This window comes from Bos javanicus, chromosome 5, assembly GCF_032452875.1.
Source record: "Bos javanicus breed banteng chromosome 5, ARS-OSU_banteng_1.0, whole genome shotgun sequence".
Taxonomy (NCBI): domain Eukaryota; kingdom Metazoa; phylum Chordata; class Mammalia; order Artiodactyla; family Bovidae; genus Bos; species Bos javanicus.
In genome coordinates this window covers 114,757,731-114,779,714 of record NC_083872.1, presented here as the reverse complement: position 1 = coordinate 114,779,714, position 21,984 = coordinate 114,757,731, and the positions used below count along the sequence as shown (strand labels likewise).

The window sequence follows — 21,984 nt, the reverse complement described above, 5'->3', positions numbered from 1 at the left end:
CTGCTAAGTTAACTCCAGTGGTCAGGGTCAGGGTCAGGGCCAGCTGCGATAACACACAAGGCCGACATCCCAGGGGCTTGCCCCGGTAAGGACGTCACAATTTAATGTGGGTGGTGGGGAGCTCTGCCCACAATCATTTGGGGACCGGGAGCCCGCCCCCCATCCCCTGATCTTACGTGTCTGCCAGCAGAGAAGGGGACGAGCACAGAGGACCGTCTGGTCAGCTTTTTAAGGTCCAGGCCTGGAAACGTGACTGTCACCTTGCCCAGACTCTGTGGACCAGAATCCCTGCATGTGGCTGCACCCCGGCCAGGGAGGCTGGGAGAAACAGTCTGGACGTGTGTCCAGGGAAAGAGGAGCAGAGGTGGGGAGCCCACTATGGCATCTCCACATGGGGAGTCACCTCCGGGGTAGGTGGGAAGAGGAGCGATGGAGACAGGGGGCCCGAGGAGCGTGTCCACAGTGTCCCGGCAGGACCTCAGAAGCTGCCCTCGTATTTACAGCCGAGCGGGGCCTAAGGGAGAGACTGATTACAGAGATGTCAGATGGACCAGAAGTCTGAAAGGGACTGTGGAATTACTCAGAGGCCAGGAGGCTGCTGTCCGCCCCCTAGGGCTGGAAGAGCAAGGAGGGGGTTACCCAGAGACAAGGGGCTGCTCCCCATCAGGGACTGGAGGGCAAAGGGGAGACAAGGTATTTCCCGGAGATCAGGAAGTGGCCTCCACCCCCGATGCCTTTCAGAACCTGCTGGAATCTCATTCGCTGGGCTGAGCAGGAGCCCCTGGGAACAGCCCGGCCCTGCCCTCTCCCCACCTCCGATGGACGTAGCTCCCCTGGAGCAGCGGGGGTAGCTGGGAAGACAGGCAGAAGGACAAACGTGGGGTTGAGAGCCACCAGGTGAATGTCCAGCCAAGTGGCAAAGGGGGTGTCACATCCCAGAACTGCGGGGTCATATGGGGGGGCCCACACATCAGCTGAACCACATCGTGAAGGGAAGGACAAGGTGGGGATTCTGTCCTGAAGGCCAAGTGTTTAGGAGGGACAGATCGAGGCAGGTTTCCATAGTCTAGAAAGATCACTCTGGCCACAGAGAGGAGGATGAATTGCCAGAGAGGCAAGGGAGGCACGGAGGTGAATTGGGGGCTGTCTTGGGGTTCTAAGTGAGAGGACGGGGTAAACTTCCCTGGTGGGGGCCTGGAGGACTGGGGAGGAAGTGATAGGTGTGACAGAGTTAGGGAGTGACAGTTAGCCTTTAGCAGCCTAGAAAGGGGCTTCCCTGGTGGCTCAGCAGTAAAGAATCCAAGGCAGGAGAGTACAGTTTGATCCCTGAGTTGGGAAGATCCCCTGGAGAAAGAAATGGCAACCCATTCCAGTATTCCTGCCTGGAGGGCTGTAGTCCATGGGATCACAAAGAGTCGGACACGGCTTAGTGACTAATCAGCAGCAGCAGCTGGCAAGAGAGGCTGAGCCATGAGATGAGACGCTCCTTGGGCTTGTCTGATGAGCTCGGGCAGAAATCAGGAGGGCCCCCTGAGGTGGCCGAGTAGCCCACAGCTGAGGGCTGTGCTCTGAGCGGGGCTGTGCCTTGTCCCCTGGAGCCCAGGGTGAGCTGTGTGACCTTGGCCAGTGGCTCCCCTTCTCTGAGCTTCAGTCAGCTATCCCATGGCATGGCTGTGTGAACAGTATAATGTTCACAAACAGTATAATGAGGCAAAGATAAGCATAAAAATAGCAAAAAGATCATACAGATTTGAAATTACTTTCTGATAGCAATATTAACGCACTCTCATTTTAGAAGACTTGGAAAATCCAGAAAAGCATCAGTCAGTTCAGTTGCTCCGTAGTGTCTGACTCTTTGCGACCCCTTGGTCTGCAGCACACCAGGCTTCCCTGTCCATCGCCAACTCCCAGAGCTTACTCAAACTCATGTCCATCGAGTTGGTGATGCCACCCAACCATCTCATCCTCTGTCATCCCCTTCTCCTGCCTTCAATCTTTCCCAACATCAGGGTCTTTTTCAGTGAGTCGGTTCTTGGCATCAGGTGGCCAAAGTATTGGAGTTTCAGCTTCAGCATCAGTCCTTCCAATGAATTTGAATATTCAGGACTGATTTCCTTTAGGGTGGACCGTTTGGATCTCCTTGCAGTCTAGGGGACTCTCACGAGTCTTCTCCAGCACCACAATTCAAAAGATCAATTCTTCGGCGCTCAGCTTTCTTTATGGCCCAACTCTCATGACTCTCATGACTCTCATGACTACTGGAAAAACCATAGCCTTGACTAGACAGACCTTTGTTGAGAAAGTAATGTCTCTGCTTTTTAATATGCCGTCTATGTTGGTCATAGCTTTTCTTCCAAGGAGCAAGTGTCTTTGAATTTCAAAAAAGCCTAAGGAAGAGGAAAAGACAGCAACAAGAAAGCAGCTATGCCCCACTCAGCAGACATGACAAACTCGGTGGTGTGGTTTCTCATCCATTTTCTAGGCATTTCTGTGATCTCGGTTAACCATGCTCACCCTCCCCCTCCCCCTTCCACTGGCCTGCTCCTCTCCACGATTCAGTGTTTGCTGACATGACTCACCCTGGTCTCCTCCCTCCACGTCCCCACCTGCCTGCTGCACAAAGCAGGAGGTGTGGCCTGGCAAGGGGGCGGCCAGCGCTGGGCTGCCCAGGGTCCCCCCGCCACCGAGCCTCCCGCAGCTGCTCATACAAGGGAGGGGCATTCTTCCACCATGAGTGACAAGGCGGGAGCAGCTGGGGCCAATGTGACACGCTCTGCCAGCTCCTGGAGTCTACTGGTGAGAATAAGAAAGCCCACCGCCAAAACTGGGTAGCTGGAAGTGATCAGGACAATAACGTCCAGCTCTTTCGAAAACACAGAATTAGAAAACATGGAGAATATAGACAAAATAACTGTCATCACCCGTCGCTCACTCAGCACTTAAACAAAGCACCTGCACTCGATTAGAGCTTTGAGGCGTCCGGAGGTCACATTTACACTGCGGAAGTAGATTACTGCATTAACCCCCAGATCTCAGTGACTTGGCACATGGATGTTTTGGTTCTTCTTCACCCGAAGTCTAGCGTCTCTAGCAGCTCTTCTGGACACTTCTCTTCTGACTGGTGATTCGGGATCTGGCTTCCAGAAGTGGCTTCATTCCTCAGCAGGGTCCTCGGGGGTCTGCAGAGTGCAGCAGGTCAGCCCAGAGTGACTCACCTCTGCCCCCAGCCCATGGCCCAGGGATGGGTGGGCTGTGGCCCCTGCTGACCTCTTGGGGCGGACAGAGTGGGGCAGGTGCGTGTTAAGTGAGCCTGGCTCACCCAGGGTTAAAGATACACAGCCCTCAAACCTGGAGGAGGTCCCTGTGAAAGGAAACCTCCTAAGTGAAGCCAATAGGATCTTTCAGCCCAAGATTTCAGGAGCAACACGTTTGGTTTCAGAGAGACGGCTGAGAATAAATTACAGGGTGAATGTGCATTCACTCATTCCTTCATCTGAGGTGATCATTAAGCAGGAATTTCCTGAAACTTTCAAGATTGCAGGCCCGGTGCCAGATTCAGGGGCTTCAGAGATGAAGGCAGCCCCTTGCCCACGACTCAGCCAGGAAGACAGCACCTGCGTGCCAGGAGGGAGAAGCCGGGCAGCCTGGGCTGTGGGTGTTCCAGGAGGGACCCTCGGCGGTGCGATGCCTGACCCTAACCCCCAAATAAGCAGTCATTAGCCAGAGCGGGGAGAAGCGTCCCAGCTAGCGGAGAGGCCCAGAGTTGGGGGGCAGGAGTGGGAGGCCCCCAGAAGGGGGAGGGTGCTGCCTATGTCAGCAGAGCCCGAGGGGACAGGGAGCCCCAGGACCAGGGCTCCGGGGAACATGCACTTCTGGGGCGCTCAGCATTCCAAGCCCCTCCTGTAGCCTAGCTTCCTTGGGTAGATTTCTGCTATTTTGGACCTAAAACCAACTTTGCCAAGAAACTACAAAGCCGTTGTGTTATAAAAACACACAGACAACTCAAACAGGACAGCCAGCAGCCTGGGAAATTTGAGTATAGACGCCTGTCGTGTACAACCAGCTGGTCACGCAGACCTGGTAGAATGTTCTGGAGATGATGCCCAGTTTATGCACATTTCTTGTTTGGGTAGATACGCTGTACATGAGCATTCCAGTATGAAAAGCGAAGACTATCACAGAATCCCTGTGTCCTGTGCGTCGGCTCACGTGAACACGTGTGAGCACGTGAAGCTTTGGGTTGTCTCCTAGGCTCGGCCAAGAGAACCCGCCAGGCGCTGTGCTGGGCCGGAGAGCCCCGGGGTGGGAAAGGGTTCGGAAAGGCTGAAGGAACAGTTCAGGAAAGGAAGGACTGGGACTCCCCTGGTGGTCCAGGGGTTAAGACCCTGCCTTCCAATACAGGGAGTGCAGTTCCATCCCTGATGGGGGAACTAAGATCCCACATGCCACAGAGTGTGGCCAAAAAATTCAAATAAATAAATAAAACTTGTTTAAAAAGAAAGGAAAAAAAAGAGGTTGAATGGGATGTGCTGATGGTAGGAGTCGAGTTAGAAGAGCTGGACATGAAGGGGGGCTCAACTTGGCGAGGACTAACCCGGCAGGCCCCTCGCCCCTCACTAAGGGTGTTCTAGCAGCTGACATCCTCTAGAACCAGGAATGCTGGGCAGTCCTGGAAGGAGTGGGTCTCCCTTCTCTGGTGTGGCTGCATCCAAGGCCAGACGGTCACTTACTGAGGTGCATAAGGGCCAGACTGTGGCCCTGGGTGGAGCTGAGGCAGAGAGTATCCGGTCTGTGGCTCCCCCCGGCCTGGGTGAATGTGCCCACTGGGCACCAACCCTCAGGCAGCCAGGCGCTTTGTGCTCTGCAGGGCAGCTCTCTGAGCAGGCACACTGCCCTCCCCACGGATGTTCCCCAAAAGGACCCACACGTCCAAGCTGCCCAAGGACCACGTCTCCCTCTGCTGCCAGCCTGGGTCGTCAGTGGGGCTCGCACCAGATGCTCTGAATCTGGGGTCAGTGGTGTTGGAAGGTTCTTCTGTCATTTATGTAAGAATCAAGCAGTAAACTGAGCACAAAAGAGTAAGACTTTCTCAGCCCAGCGATCGATGCGAATGTATTCACACCGTGTGTACAACCGAACGGCTGTGTGTGCAATAGACAGGCAGTAATCTGATTATGTCATAAATTAGTGGCCATTGCCACATGCAAATGTGAGTTTTTATGGGCCCTCTGTTTTATATGCACATTTTTCCTGGTGCATCTGTTGCCGAACCATTTTAAAATTCAACCTTTATAACCAAGTTGATTTTTTTTTTTAATGTGACACAAAGGATTATATAATGAAGGGTGAGGTTATGTAAGCTGAATTAACTCTCTTATTATTCACATGCATAACAATATTTTAGTTGCAGTTGTGCAATCTGGTCTTCTGTTCCTTGGAGATGCAGAGAGAATGTGTATGATCTTTATCAATGAAGTAATTAAGAAGTGTCTTTTCATTCAGTCCAAGTGTCACGATTTAGAGTTTGTGGCTGGGAATCCCGCGAGTATTCCCCGCGGGGATGGCAGGCCTTCCTTAGGGACATGCACGCTTCACGTTCACTCGCTCAGCCTTTGCAGGGTGGGCTGCTGGGAGCTGTGTTTGCCCATCAAGATAAAACAAGGCACGTTCCTCAGGAAGCTTTCCATCGAGCCAGGAGGGGAAACACAGACTGGAGCAGGGGAGGTGGAGGCAGGGCGTGCTTGAGCCTTTGGGTGGCCCTGGTCCGGGTTCTCCATGCACCTCGGCCCCTGGTCCTCATCACGGCCTGGAGGGACCCAGGGGAGGTGGAGATGTAGTCCTTTGACCTTAGGACCAGAGAAAGAGAGGTTCCAGACGGGTGCCCTGCTGGCCGGGGCTTTCTTGTCGGGCGGGTCGTCTGTGCACCTTCTCTCAGGAGCCCTCCCCCTGGGGTGGGGAGCCCTCGGGGAGCTTTCTTCCAGGGGTGTCTTTCTAGAGTGAGTCACAGCTGCATCTGGTGGCACGAGGCTGGCAGAGATGTGGTGAAGCTCAGGGCAGGACCACGGCCCAGGGGTCGTGAGAAATGGTTGAGAAATGGCAGCCCCTCCCCCTCCCCGGCGCCCTGATGCCCTGATGGAGCCTCATCACCAGCAGTAGGGGGAGCCGTTTGCTAGCGGCACCAGCCCTTCCTGCCACCTGGAATAGAAAGCCAGGTACAGTGGTGTGGCTTCCCGGGGGGGGAACTAGTGGTAAAGATCCGCCTGTCAATGCAAGAGACGCGTGTTCAATCCCTGGGTCGGGAAGATCTTCTGGAGTAAGAAATGGCAACCCACTCCAGTGTTCCTGCCTGGGAAATCCCACGGACAGAGGAGCCTGCTGGGCTGCAGTCCGTGAAGTCTCAAGGAATCTGACACGACTGAGTGACTAAACATGCACACACAAGCCCCAGGAGTCAGAGCCCCCACGGGCCGCCTCTGGTGGGTGGGTCACTTCGTTCTATTTTAGAAAACTCATTGAATAAAGGTAGAATGGTATTTTGGGAGGGTTGCAAGCCCTAAGGCTGTACTAATAACAGATGCCACTACGCCAAAGCCTTTGATTGTGTAGATTACAACACACTGTGGAAAATTCTTAAAGAAATGGGAATGCCAGACCACCTGACCTTCCTCCTGAGAAATCTGTATGCAGGTCAAGAAGCAACAGTTAGAACGGGACATGGAACAACAGACTGGTTCCAAATCAGGAAAGGAGTACGTCATGGCTGTACATTATCACCCTGCTTGTTTAACTTATATGCAGAGTACATCATGAGAAATGCTGGGCTGGATGAAGCACAAGCTGGAATCAAGATTGCTGGGAGAAATATCAATAACCTCAGATATGCAGATGACACCACCCTTATGGCAGAAAGCAAAGAAGAACTAAAGAGCCTCTTGACAAAAGTGAAAGAGGAGAGTGAAAAAGTTGGCTTAAAACTCAGCATTCAGAAAACTAAGATCATGGCATCTGGTCCCATCACTTCATGGCAAATAGATGGGGTAACAATGGAAACAGTGATAGATTTTATTTTCTTGGGCTCCAAAAATCACTGCAAATGGTGACTACAGCCGTGAAATTAAAAGATGCTCGCTCCTTGGAAGAAAAGCTATGACCAACCTAGACATCATATTAAAAAGCAGAGATATTACTTTGCTAACAAAGGTCTGTCTAGTCAAAGCTATGGTTTTCCCAGTAGCCATGTACGGATGTGAGAGTTGGACCATAAAGAGAGCTGAGCACTGAAGAACTGATGCTTTCGAACTGTGGTGTTGGAGAAGACTCTTGGACTGCAAGGAGATCCAACCAGTCCATCCTAAAGGAAATCAGTCCTGAATATTCATTGGAAGGACTGATGCTGAAGGCTGAAGCTCCAATACTTTGGCCACCTGATGGGAAGAACTGACTTCTTGGAAAAGACCCTGATGCTTGGAAAGATTGAAGGGAGGAGGAGAGAATGAGATGGTTGGATGGCATCACTGATTTGATGGGCGTGAGTTTGAGCAAGTTCCGGGAGTTGGTGATGGATAGGGAAGCCTGGCATGTTGCAGTCCATGAGGTTGCAAAGAGTCAAACACGACTGAGCGACTGAACTGAATTGAGAAAGGTCTGGAAGTTTCTCCCAAATCCTGAGTAACAGTGCCAGCAGTCAAGTACTGATCTCCGCCTGCAGGTGTGAGAACCCCCCACCCCCGTGCTCACAGGAGCAGGCCAGGAACCCAAGAGCAGACGGTGGGGAGGTGGTGATGGGAGGACCTTGCTGGGGTCAGACCTCACCTCCCTCCCTGCCTCTTAGTCACAGGAGGGAACACTCCTCACCTTCTGGGACAGAGTACCTGATGAAAACAGGCCTGGGTGCTGGGAAGGAGGTGGAGGTGGGGTCTGCAGGCCTGCGGGTGCAGAGAAGGGAGTGGACGGGGGCCTTGGGCTAGCAGCCACCTTGGGGGCTTCTCACCCCGCATCCTCCACCCACCGCCGCTCCCCTGGAGAGACGAGAAAGTCAGGTAAATAAATCCATCTTCCTTGTCATCACTCAGTTGAAAGGGTCACAGAGGACCCAGGGAGCATGCGATTCTGCAGTCCTACTGTGTCGGGTGGGCTGCACGCAGGGAGGGGCCCTGCCTCCCACAGGAGAGCTGGCCACGTTGACGCTCCATCCGACAAAGCCCTGAACAGCAGCCGGCTGGAGCGTTGCACCCCAGACATCATGTAAATATTTGGTTCTCAAAACACTGAGTTCATCTGGGGAAAAAAATCACCTTGACAAAATGCTGTTTTTACCGGTTAGAGAAGAAGACCAAGATCTGTAAGAATAAATGCTTTTCTTTTCTTTAAAGAAAATTGAAAACTTGCCTTAAAACTTTTTATTGAAATAATTCTTTCTATTCTGTTTGAATAATGTTGGGGAGATAAAAACCCTCCATTATGCTTTTTTCTTTAAAAAAATGAATTATAATTCAGAAAAAATCCCAATAATAGAAAATGGCATAAAAGGTATGCAGCGTAATTCTTATCTTGTTTTCCTTCCTCGCCTCTCGCGTTAGTTGTTTGTAATTGGCATCTCTTCAAAGAGGAAATGGGGAACTGGAATCAAGGGGCGTTCATTTATTTGAGTATTAAGACTGAATATGGGTTTTTTTGTTGTTGGATTTTTCTTCTGAACCTTAGCATAGTTCTTCTTTGGTGGAGGTGCTCAATAAAAGACCTTTGAATGAGCGGAAGGGTTCATTTTAATTTTCCATGGTCACAGTCATGTTTCTACCGAAAGCTGGTAGGTGAATCCGGCTGCTCTCAGGGGTTGAACCAAGACCACCTCGTATGAGGTGATCCTCCTGTTGACTGGAGCAGTGGGTTTCGATGGAATATTGATGAGCATATGGATGGCCTGGGGATCTTGTTAAAAACAGATTCAGATCAGGCCTGGGTGAGCCCTGGGCTCCAGCACGTCTGACTCCCTCAGGGAGGCCAGTAATGCAGGAACCTAGGGTGTGAGGAACCAGGCAGATGGAGTGTAGACAGGGTTAAAGCCCTGAGCATGCCCCCTCGGCGGCCACAGCTGAGAGTTTTGTGTTTGTCTTTAAAGGTACGACAGTGAGGGAAGAGGACACATCACTTACCAAGAATTTTTGCAGAAACTGGGGATTAACTACTCAGCAGATATTCACCGGCCCTACGCGGAGGAGTACTTTAACTTCATGGGTCATTTCACGAAGCCTCAGCAGGTGCAAGAAGAGCTGAAGGAGCTGCAGCAGAGCACAGAGAAGGCCATGCCAGCCAGGTGAGTCGGTGAGCACCTCTCCAGGGGCCAGTGTCTGTTCTACACTGACCCTGGCTGTTCTGAGGCTGTCCCCCCTGGTGCTGGCAGCGCCGCCGTGAAGTTATCACACTCGTTCACTGCTGTAGATTCTAGTATGTGTGCGTGCTCAGTCGTGTCCGGCTCTTTTGTGACCCCATGGACAGTAGGCCACCAGGCTCCTCCGTCCATGGAATTTCCCAGGCAAGAATACTGCAGTGGGTTGCCATTTCCTTCTCAGGGGATCTTCCCGACCCAAGGATGGAACCAGTGTCTCCTGTACTGGCAGACAAATTCTTTACCACTGAGCCACCTATGAAGCCCCTGTAGATTCTAGAAACTGGTGTTAAGTCACAGAGCCGTGGAAACAGTGACAGACTTTATTTTCTTGGGCTCTAAAATCGCTTTGGACAGTGACTGCAGCCAGGAAATTAAAAGATGCTTGCTCCTTGAAAGAAAAGCTATGACAAACCTAGACAGTGTATTAAAAAGCAGATATCGCTTTGCCAACAAATGTCTGTATAGTCAAAGCTATGGTGTTTCCAGTAATCGTGTATGGATATAAGAATTGGACCCTAAAGGAGACTGAGCACTGAAGAATTGATGCTTTTGAACTGTGGTGCTGGACAAGACTATTAAGAGTCCCTTGGACTGCAAGGAGATCCAACCAGTCCATCCTAAAGGAGATCAGTCCTGGGTGTTCATTGGAAGGACTGATGTTGAGGCTGAAACTCCAACACTTTGGCCACCTGATGTGAAGAGCTGACTCATTGGAAAAGACCCTGATGCTGGGAAAGATTGAGGGCAGGAGGAGAAGGGAACAACAGAGGCTGAGATGGTTGGATGGCATCATCGACTCGATGGACATGGGTTTGGGTGGACTCCGGGAGTTGGTGATGATCAGGGAGGCCTGGCGTGCTGCGGTTCATGAGGTTGCAAAGAGTCAGACACGACTAAGCGACTGAACTGAACTTGAGAACTGAAGCTTTTAGGTCTGTACTAACATACACACCCGGCCCCTCCCCTGGGCAACTAGAATGCAGGTTCCAGGAGGTCATGCCTGTCTCCCCTTAGTTTAGAACAGTGCTCGGCACCTAGCAGGCACTCAGTGGGGATTTGTCCAGTGAGTGCATGAAAGGACACGTTCTTAAACCCAGCAGTTCAACCTTGGAGGATTTATCCCACAGAAATAATTCAGAGGAGTTCAGCAGGTACAAGGTATGACTTGCAGTGTTTTCAAAGCAGCAACAAAGTAGACACCTGCCCATCGCAGATGAATACCCGGGCTTGTAGAGAACACGGCTCCAAGGAACGTGAGGTGGTGTGTGCCAGTTATAGTCATCACCATGGGGCCTGTGGGAGTGTTTGTGATGGAAGACTGGTGGGCAATGAAATTTTAAACAGTCTGTGTGCCTTGATGGTAACCACACCAAACATACATGCCTGCCCACGAGGACCAGAAGATGCTGTGCAGAAGGCATCATGTTGTGTTTGGATGGTGGGACTGTGCATGGCTTTTTTCAAGGTTTAAAACTAGTCACTAAGGCCATATTTTAAAATTTTTAAAGAATGGATAAAGAAAATGTGTGTGTGTGTGTGTAAATATGTATCTACACACACAATGGAATATCATTCAGCCATAAAAAAGAATGAGATCTCGCCAGTTGTGCTCTCATGGATGGATCTTGAGGGCACTCTGCCAGATGAAATAGATCAGTCAAAGGAAGACAGAAACGGGTGGTCTCACTCGTACGTGGAACCTGAAAACGACAGCAACAAAAGCAAGCTCGTGGATCCAGAAGATAGATTGGCTGTTGCCAGAGGTGGGGGGGGGGGCGTGTCAGAGCGGGTGAAGGGATCCAAAAGCCAGCAGTGACGGTAGGATGAGTCCTGGGGGCGTGAGCGCGGTGAGGTGACCGTAGTGAGTAGAACTGTGCCGTGTATTTGAAAGTCACCAAAAGTAAATCTTCGAAAGTTCTCATCCATTGGCTGGTGACGAACAGCATCTACACTTGTCCTGGCGACCACGTCACAGTGTGTACAGACGCCAAGTCATTACCATGTACACCCGAGACCGACTCGATGTTATATGTCAATTATGCAGCAACAAAAAATTAAACACAGGAGAGAGTGTTGCCGCATTCGACGTGACGTGAGACGAGACAGACTCTGCATCCGTCCCCGTCCTGGGCCGCTCCACGGCACTCTCATCTGTGTTTCTGTCCACCTCCCATCTGTCCGGTCAGCTCTCTGTCCGCACCATCTCTGAATGAGTGAATGAGCTAAAGAATCCCCTGGAGGAGAGAAGCACTCCAAGGCCACAGAGACGGGATGTGATGGCTGAATGGGGTTTAAGAGAAAGGCCTGTTGAACACACCCCTGAATTATGTCCAAGTTGCTAAGTTATAAAGCCCAGAAGCAGAGAATTGAGTTGTTGAAATTTCAAGTAAAAATATGCACAAGATTGTCATAAATCACATATCCCATAAAACGAATGAAAAAGTGGGATTTATCTTTCCCAGGCAGGGCTGGCCTCATTACCCACGCGTGTGTCCCCTTCCCTCCCCTCCTACCGCTTGTGAGTAATGAGGCTCGGAGAGGAACCGCGCGTCCTTGGCGATGCCCACACACGTTCTCTTCCCGCTCCCATTTACTGGTGCGTGTGGTCTGTGGCTGGGAGCGCTGGGAGCCAGTGGACGATGCCCCTCACGTCTTCACAGCACCAAGCTCGGCGAACCGACGCATGCTCGGCCAGTGCCCTGCCACCGTCATGCTCTCCTACCCAGGAACACAAGCCTGGGCCATAAAAACTCAGGACTGGCCCCTGTTCTCAAGGAGTCACACTGTGAGGTTTCACGTCGCTTTGCCCTTCAGGTTAGCCCACTTTTCAGTTTCGGTGTCAGTGGGTCTTCCAGAGAACCCTTCGGGAGGCAACGTTTCCCGGACTGTCAGCCTCTTCCTTTATGCCGAACCCTGATAAGATTCACAAACAGGAGTCGTGCTCATCAAAGTGAAGTCGCTCAGTCGTGTCTGACTCTTTGCGACCCCATGGACTGTAGCCTACCAGACTTCTCCATCCATGGAATTCTCCAGTCAAGAATACTGGAGTGGGTTGCCATTTCCTTCTCCGGGAGATCTTCCCGACCCAGGGATTAAACCCGGGTCTCCCACATTGTAGGCAGACGCTTTACCGTCTGAGCCATGGAATTTCACGTGTGCTTCTTAAATTTAAGTGAATCGATTTTGTTTAAAGTGGCCTGAATACATTTTTAAGATTCAGAAGAGTCCTTTCTCAAGCCTGTATTTATTTTCCAGGCCTTGCTCTTTTGGGGCCCAAGTCTGAGTTGAAGATTCAGGGACAGGGCAGCATCAGTAAACCAGCCACAGAGCACAGTTGGCTGTTCTGAGATGTGAACTGAGAGGCTCAGGAGCAAAACCTGCTGGGTCACCCAGGATTCTTCCCACTGTACCGGCCTGGCCGCAGGGCGGGGCGCTCTGTGGCCCCACCCTTGTGGGGCTCCCGTCTCTCGTCCAGACTGGGGCCCAGACGTTGCGTCGGCTGCCACGGGTTCTGCTGGGCAGCTGGCTGGATCCCAGGCCCGAATCCTCACTCACTCTTACTCTGCAAGGGAGGTGATTATTGCCTGGAAACCAGTCCAAGAAAGGCTCAACACCTCAATTCTCTAAAAATATGTATCTCAAAAAAAGTTCTAATTTTTTTTTATACCTTCATTTGCTTCCCTTTTTGAAGGATTGAGTGGAATGTAATAGTTGTGATGAGGAGTAACCAGTCTGTAACATGGGACTGAATTCAGAGTACACCTGTGCGGGAATCCAGGCAGTTGCCTCTCTCGAGACACATCCCCAGACAGTTAGCGCAGCTCATTCGTGTCAGCTTCTTGGAGGCACACATCGGCCAACTCAGAACCGGGAGCCAGTGGGGAAGGGAGACCGTGACCCGCACGGCCTCGGCGTCCTTGCCTCCCCCACCCCAGTATACTCTCAGACTTCCTCTCCTGACTTCTGACTTTTTTGTTGCTATGGATAATTTTTTTCCCAGGCACACTCAAGGAACCTATTTGTGGGTATGTATCCACAAAGGAGAAGGCAAAAGGAGAAAAGAGTGGCAGAGGATGAGCTGGTTAGATAGCATCACCGATTCAGTGGACGGTTTTCTCAATGGAGAAAACTCCAAGAAATAGCAGAGGACAGAGAAGCCTGGCATGCTGGGGTCGTAAAGAGTCGGACACAGCCTAGTGTCTGACAACAGGAACAATCCGCAATACGTATCTCAGGTGGTAGACAAGTACCAGCGAAGATTTCGAGTCTGGAGTTTCTGGCTTCTTCTTTTCCCCGACTAAGAACCTCACAGCCGAGCTGGAGTCAGATAGGCACAGTGTTCAGTGTGGTAGGAAGAGCGTTCTGGAGACATAGATAAGCCGAAGTTATAAAATAGACTCCATGCCCCATAGGTTCGGAGCAAGACTGCTCATTCTCAAAGACGTCCACATGTTTTTATTCCCTTACCAATAATTTCTGTTAAGTCTGGGAAGAAATTTCCTGGAAGACTGAATTAGAAACTTGAACACATTCCCAAGGAAATCAGTGCTCTAACTAAAGCAGGAGCTACAGCTAGACGTCGTCCCTGTGTCCCTGCAAGGGACCGCTGGCCAGCCCAGAGTCCGCATGGGCGGACGCTGTCCCCTTCCTATAACATGGGATGACAGTTACCCGCCTCCCTTGGCAAGAGGAAAGAATGGGAGATGGGACATGAAGGCAGCACAGGTCCTGGCTTGCCAACTGACGCACGCAAATGATGGCTGCGTTTCTTCACAGCGAAGGACCTGGCAGCAGACAGGGGTCCTGGACCCCTGCCCCCTCAACGCTCACCGACGGGACCCAGGCTCTTCGCCGTCCTTGGTCCCGCTGCTGCTTCAGGGCCTTGGCACTGGCTATCCCTGGGCCCAGAGAGGTCTGCAGGGGGCTAAATCCCAGCTGAGTCCTTCAGCTGCCATCTCTGCTCAAGTGTTGCCTCCCCAGTGAGGCCCACCGGCACCCACTACTGGGGGTTGCAGCCCGGCCCACTGTGGACATTCCTCGCCCTGCTCACCGGCACTCAGCCGTCCCACTGACCCATCGTGCAGGCCACTGGTGTCTTCTGTTTATCATCGGTCTTGCCCCACCTGGAACGGAAATTCTGCTAGGGTGGCCGCTCTGACACCCAGAGCAGTACCTGGCATGTGACAGGCACCCAGCAAGGCTTCGTCAGGGAGAATGGAGGTGTATTTCCCATGTCTGTGATATCACTGTATTTTTAAATGCTTCGCTCCATTTTTAAAGTACTCATTCTAGTAAAAAGCCAAGGTTGTAATTTCTCTAACATAGTTTTGCTGATAATAATAATAATAAAATGATAATGATGATTTTTTTTCCCGAGTACCTTTCAATGTATGTATTATACCAAGGCTGCAAAGCATCTTCAACAATAGCTGGTAGATGAATCATCAGATCATCGCATTAGAATGATCGTGGAGCTCTTGCTCCAAAGAAATTATTGGTTTTCCCTGCTGGAGTGTGTGTGTCTCAAATGCATTCTCTTTCAGGGATAAACTTAAGGACCACGATCAAGATATCAGCAAAGCACTCGCCAAACTAGATAAATCCAGAACTGGCTACATATCCTTGGGCAGGCTACAGAGGCTGCTGCAGGAGTGTGGCTGTTCTCTGAAGGAAGAGGAGCTGATCGATCTTCTAAACAGGTTTCCTTTGAGCAAGTTACCTATGGTTCTCACAGCACGGAAAATCAGGCTGGTCATGTCGCTTTCATGAATTTTTCCTTCCCTGTTCACTCAAACAGCCTTTCGGCATTGAAGTAACCCCCATGCCACCAAAAATTGAGTTTCAACCTGTGTTCAGAAGTAAAACTATAATGTTGTACTCCCAGAACATTTATAAGCCAATGTGACTCAGTTAAAAAACAAAAAGAATGAGCCTTCTAATAATCCTCTGGTCGGGCTATGTTCTATTGGGTTTGAGTCAACCCAAAGAAAGAAGAAAGCAACTTGACAAATACATAATTTTCCTGCAGGTGTGTCCAGCAGCACAATCATCATTTTTTCACATTATTTTTCTTTCACCCACGTTATTCATACACTTGGGCAGGAGTCAAGTCATCCTGCAAGGCTTATTAGAAACAGCAGCCCTCTGCCCTGATGTCCCCCACCCCCACCTTCTCCTCCCTAGAGTCAATAACTTCCAATGCTTTAAATGCCTATTTTTGGTACTTAAGTTAATAGTCGTAAGTGACAAACTTAAATAGCTACTTATTGATTTTTCACTTTTAAGGCAGTGTCTATCGGCTTCCTATCAGGAAAATGTGGGTTTAACTCTTTTTCACCCATCGCATAACCGCCAACCCCCTCACCACCGCCAGCCTCCCCGACCCCATGGAAACCCACGCACGTTTACCTGCACGGGCTCCCCGTTTGCCATGTCACCTCCACGGGCTCCCCGTGTGCCGTGTCACCTCCACGGGCTCCCCGTGTGCCGTGTCACCGTGTGCTGTAGCTGAGTGTTCGGGGTTTATATTACTGTGACGGAATGATCACTTTTCTTTTCCTGTGTAGCATTTGTTTTCCCTGGAGTTAATCGTTATTTTTTGTTTGCTTCGTTTCTATGTACTTCTTATCATTAATTAAACCCCAGTTCTCTCCCATTTGTGAAATCTCTTTCTAGTGTGTTCAGACAACCTCAGCTAATCTGTCAGCTTCATCTTGTCAGATGTCCCTTTTCACGTTCCTCAACTCTCAGAAACTTTCTTGGTTTGTTTCATTAACGAGCTCCTCTCCTTTTTGTTTCTTTCTGAGCCTCCTACTGTTATTGACTAGTGAGCCACTTGAAGTGTCTCCCAGTATTTTAAACCTTTCCTGTCCTCCATCCCTTTTCCTTCTTGCTCCACCTTCTGGGAGATTTTCTCAGTTTTAGTTTGCAACCCTTCTTTTGAGATTTTTATCCCTGCTAAAAATACTTTTCATATTGTTAATTACCAGTGCATGTTTTTAATTCTCAGAATATTCCTTTTCTATAGTATCCTGTTCTTGTTTCATGGATATACTAGTTCATTCCTCTGAAACCATTAACAATAGATTTTTTTTTAAGTTTTCTTCACTTGAGAAATGTTGCTTCTCTCCTCAGTGTTGCTTTTTCCTCCCATCTTCCATGTTAGACATTTTCCTCAAAAATATGCCCCAAATAAGAGTGAGATACTAAGAAGCAGATTAAAAGTTCTGCACAGATAGGTAGAGCTAGTCAACTTTGGTTGAACTACTTTGGCAGGGTAATCTGGCAGGTAGTTTCCTTGGAAGCCTCCCAATGTCAGAATGTTTAAAACTTTTCTTTTGGGCTCGTCAGATTTCCCAGGGACTAAGGTTGCCAGGTAAGACATAACATGCTATGTTAAATGTAAATTTCAGATAAACAGTTTTGTGTGTGTGTGTGTTCCATGCAATATTTGGTATACATTTATACTAAAGTTATTTTTGTTCATCTGAAACCCAGCTTGCTGGGCCCCTCCCTCAGGCTCTCTGACTTAGCCTGGGCCCTGGGAATCTGCATTCCTAACAAGGTCCTGAGTGATGCTTACACTGCTGAATCAGAGCATCCTGAGAACCACTGTTTGACACCTTTTAAAAACTCCTTCTTCTGTCACTTTAGGAGGAAGTGAACTAGTTATGTGCTTTGGGGCCACTTGAGCTGCAAGCCTTATCCTCTTGTAATTTTGAATCAAAACAGTTCATTTGCTTGCCCCTCCTCAAACTGCTTCCACATGCAGTTTCTAACTTGCCACAGCCCATAGCTGTGCAGGTTGGCAGGTCTGTGACTGAGCACCTGGATCTCACGTTCCTCTCTTTGTGATGTGAGGATATTAGCATTCCCTCTCTTCCCACTAAAAAAAATGTGAGCAGTTGCTCTAGAATTTGCAGTCCAAGTGGACAAGTAGCCTAAGTCCCATGTCAAGTAACACGCTACTACTTCACAGAAGGTGCAGGTACCTTATTACAGAGTAAGTGTTCCCAAGTCCTGTCTCCTGTTCCTTAGGGGTCCACAATCCCTGGCCACAGACTGGTACTGGTCCACATTGCACAGCAGGAGTTGAGCGGTGGGCGAGCTAGCAAAGCTTCACTTGCCGCTCCACATCACTCACATTACCTCCTGAACCATCCCCACCCCCCATCATCAGTGGAAAAATTGTCTTCCACAAAACTGGCCCCTGGTGCCAAAAAGGTTAGGGACCTCTGCCTTATAACTGCTGTATCCACCTCACCTGTCCGTTTGCTATAATCACCCAGTACATTGTTACTGTAACGTTGAGCAAACAGTGGTTTATTAGACCAACTAAGAATAAGAAAGATAAAAGATATTATTATTTTTAGAATATTTATTTATTTATCTGGCTGTGCCGGGTCCTCATTGTGGTACTTGGGATCTTCTATCTTCATTTCGGCATGCTAGAGCTTTAGTTGCCACATGTGGGATCCAGTTTCCTGACCAGGAGTTGAACCTGGGCCCCTGGCATTGGGAGCATGAAGTCTTAGCCACTGGCAGCCTGGAAGTCCCTCAAAGATATCATTTTACCTTCATTTATTCCTTCTCCCATGCTCTTTCTTCCTTCAGGTAGATCCATGTTTCTGGCTCTTTGATTTTCTTCTCTCAGAAGACAACGCTAACGCGTTTTAGCGTTTTTGATGGCCAGGGTGGCTGTGATGAATCCCCTCAGTGATTGTTTGTCAGAGAAGGTATTTATTTCTCCTTCACTTTTGAAAGATAAGTTTCACTGAATATAGTATTCTAGGGTGGTGATTTTTTTTTCCTGTCAACACTTTAAATATTTCAGTCCACTATCTTCTTACTTGCATGATTTCTGATGAGAAACTCCATGTAATTCTTATCTTTGTTCCTCTATAAACAAGATTTCCGCCCTTTCTGGCTTCTGTAAAGATCTTCTCTTTGTCTTTGATTTTCTACTGTTGCCCAAGTTACCACTTATGTGTTCCTACTGGCTTACAGCTCCAAAGGTCTTTGTTCCAGGAAAGCAGATCTTGGCTGTAAGTCTCTGTGTTCACCCATCTCTCCAGATTTGGAGGTAATGTTTTGCCCTGTGACCTCAGTTTTCTGATGGGACCAAGAAAGGCCATTGGTTTTCAGTCTGTTGGGCTTCCTTCTTGTCGTTAGAATGAGAGTGACCCTTCCAAGCTCTTAGGCACAGAGCCCCGCTACCCCCTTCCTGTCACCTTTTCTCTCCATGTCCCACCTTTTGTCGGCTATGATATTTTTTTTTGCAAAAGATAGTTAACTTTTACATGGCCTGCAAACCCAACCAGATCCTCTCTGCTTGATTCACAGGTTGATTTATAAAACTCAAATGCCATTAAACAGCATTTCATAAGTATGACTATGTACATATTCATAATTCATAGTATTCACTGTCCAAGTAATGAATGAAAATTAACTTTCTTCTCAGTGGGTCTACCCCTGGGCCTCCGTGCCCACCTCATCGTCGGCAAACCTAGGGACACCGTGCATGTTTCTTAAGCCATTTGCGGAAAGGCTGTAAATGAATATGTACAGTGTCATAACTATGAAATGCTGTAAACTCTGCTGTAAACTACTTCCTAGAACAAAGAGAACAGGGTGTTTTCTTTAACTATCGCTGTTTCCTAAAGTGGGGTTCAGTGTTTGGAGTTGAACATCGTCAGCCTTCAGCTCCCCCAGCGTCTGCCCTAACTTTCTCTTGCCTCCAATTTCCCCTGGGCTCCCTCCACCCGAGAGCCTGGCTCCTTGCGTCCTGCTTCCAGGTCCCCACCAAGAGCCTCCCGGACTGTCCAGGGTTGGAGCCCCTGTTGCTTAAGCCCACATCTTTTTATCTCTGAATTTGCATTCTTATTTTGCTGGAGTATTTCCTGGAGTAATTTCCTAAGAAAAGGGGGGACAGGAAAACAATTTTCTCAGTTCTTTGTCTGAAAGTGTTTTTTGTTTTCCTTTGCACAGATTGTTAGCTTGCTAGAACATAGACTCCTAGAGAGCAAGTCATTTTCCCTTAAAATTTTAAAGCATAGTGTTCTATTGTCTATATGTGTACATGTATGTATATGTCTGTGCACGTAAGTGTATGAGTGTGGATGTGTGTGTGTGTGTTTGCATAGAGAAAAGAAGGACCATTTCATCCTCAAATGCCTGTATCCTCTTCTTCCTTAAATAGGGTCTCCTCTCACTAAATCTATTTCCAGCTGAACATGAATTCAAATGCATTCAGTGAATAAATCACGAAAAATAGCACCAGATAAATAATCAACTAAATGATTACAAGAGACTCTTGTTAAAACGTAGTCAGGCCTGATACTTTCGTAAACACCACAAGGGCTGTGGAATTTCTGTAGTCCACCTGTCAATGGGGTGATCAACTTTTTTACGAGTTGAAACCTTAATAAGGATCCATCGCTCAGTTGCTTGTTTCTTCTCAAAGACCTCTTGATGATAAACATCTCTGTTATTTATAATTATATGTAGATTATTCTTTTCTAGATCCAAAATAGACTTTTCTAAATAATACTGAGATTAGCATATGCATTTGATTTTATTACTAAATTTTAACACCAAGTTGGCAATTTACCCCGCCGATGAAACGGAGCTGATTATCCTCTTCCTCGGCATCTCGGCCGCGCGAGCCAGAGACGCGGGGCCGTGGAAAGCAGCTCTGCAGCTGCGGTTGGAGAAACACGGCTCTTGGCTCCTTCTCTTTAGAAGCTGCTATTCCAGTCTCTGGAAACCTTCCTCTCCACTTGCTGGCGTTCCGAGCTATTCTTTGACACACACTCCATCTTGCGAAGGCGCGCATAGGGGTTAAGATGCCAGTGATCCCCAGGGAATCTGTTACAGAAACGTGAACTTTGAGTGCCATCAAGCTGTGTTTTGCGTTATTTTACATCTTTAATAAATAAGCTCTACAGTCTCAGGACACTTGGATTTGCTCTTGCAGAGTCTTCTTTTAGAATTGAAGGTATTTTTCTGTGTGTTGGAGTGGAGTGCAGGAGCCTCTTTTTTCCGCGTGGATGTCCTTGTTGAGACGCACACCCAGATGGAATGTCTTCTTAAAACATGTTTACTTATTTATCTGCCGCGTCGCGTCTCAGTTGGGCCTCGTGATCTCCTTCGGTGCAGTACCCAGACTCTCCAGTTGTGGCGTGTGGGCTTAGTTGCCCTGCAGCACATGGGGTCTTCGTTCCCCAACCAGGGATCGAACCTGCATCTCCTGCCGTGTAAGGTGGATTCTGAACCACTGGACCACCAGGGAATTGCCGTTTGAGAAAATACTAAGCTGTGTAGGTTTTGTGAAAAAAAAAAAAAAAAAGATGTTTTGGGTGCTCTCAGCTTGCCAACATAGTTTCAACCACTCTTTGAAAAAGAATTTAACATCTATTTTACTCAGCCCGTCTTTTCCTCGTCACTGGCTCTGACGTATTTCCCTGATTTCAGAGTCCTTACCATTTCTCAGTGAGAGGGCCCTGGTCAGCTAAGGTCTCGAGGAACACAGCCCCGGCCCCCACCACTCGAGTCCTGCCTCCATCCCGGCTGTGCCATCACCATCAGACGCATCTCCCCAGATCACGTCTCCGCACATGTCACGTCTGTGCTGAGGCTCCTGCATCCGCCCCCATCACAGGGCCGGATTCCTCCAGCCAGTCCTCCTCCCCCACCCTCTGCTCTTCAAACCCTGTGAGCCCGACTGTCCAGCCTTCAAGACTCAGAGCGCCAGCGCTGCACGGTCTGCAGCCCCACCTCTGTCATAGCCCTCCCCTGAGCCCTCGTATAACAGCATAGCTGGCCCATGTGCAGCACCTCCTGGCCAGGAAAGGGCGCCTCCCCTTTATCCGTGTCCCCCACACTGTTTTGTGCTCAGCAGGTGTTTGTTGATTGAGTAAGTGATGGCGTTTTTAACTAATATATTGTGTTCTTTCTTTGGGGACAAGTTGGGGAATCGCCTGGCACAATAACTCCATCAATTACCTTGACTTCTTGCGAGCGGTGGAGAACAACAAGCCGACAAGACCTCAGTCCCAGGAGAAAGAGGAGAGCGTGCCGATCAATTTTGCAGCCCTAAGTCCAGAGGAGGTTCTGAAGAACATCCAGGGAGTCATCGCCGCCTCCAGTCTGGCTTTGTCAACGGTACAGCAGGCCACACGCGCCTTTACTGAGGGGACCGAAGCCCTGGCACCATGCCAGCTCCTGAACACCACATCGCAAACTGGCCCCTCCTCCTGGGCCCCTCCCCCTCCCTCCACTCTCCTGGGGCATCAGAACCCTATGGTGGGTCGGCACCAGACTGTTCGTGTGAGCACATGTGTGTGTCCATTTTTGCTCCATGCAAAGCTGCCATGATCACAGCCAGCATGTGTTGCGTGAGGCCGAAGCACTCGCCTCCAGCAGAGGCTGGATCTGCGGTGAGGGCAGGGGTTTCTGGGCAAAGAGGGCAGAGGATGGAGGCCTCAGGTGAGAGTGGGCTCTCGGGCCCATGGGGGTGGGCGATGCTATCTCAAGGTGGCCTTGAAGAGGCTGCCCAGGGCAGGGCTGTGGCCAAAGTCTCACTGTGACCAGAGTCC

The 21,984-nt window shown here is 49.5% G+C and overlaps 1 protein-coding gene across 8 annotated transcripts in view; it reads left to right on the top strand.

Moving 5' to 3' along the window:
* The window catches only part of EFCAB6 (EF-hand calcium binding domain 6), a 253,930-nt gene that overhangs the window by 189,498 nt on the left and 42,448 nt on the right, over positions 1–21,984 (top strand). For all 8 annotated transcript variants that reach the window (XM_061418797.1, XM_061418799.1, XM_061418798.1 and 5 more), the window contains 3 exons: positions 9,119–9,313; positions 14,932–15,087; positions 21,355–21,550. In XM_061418797.1, the coding sequence (XP_061274781.1) occupies positions 9,119–9,313; positions 14,932–15,087; positions 21,355–21,550 (547 nt within the window). The remainder of the gene's footprint in view (positions 1–9,118; positions 9,314–14,931; positions 15,088–21,354; positions 21,551–21,984) is intronic.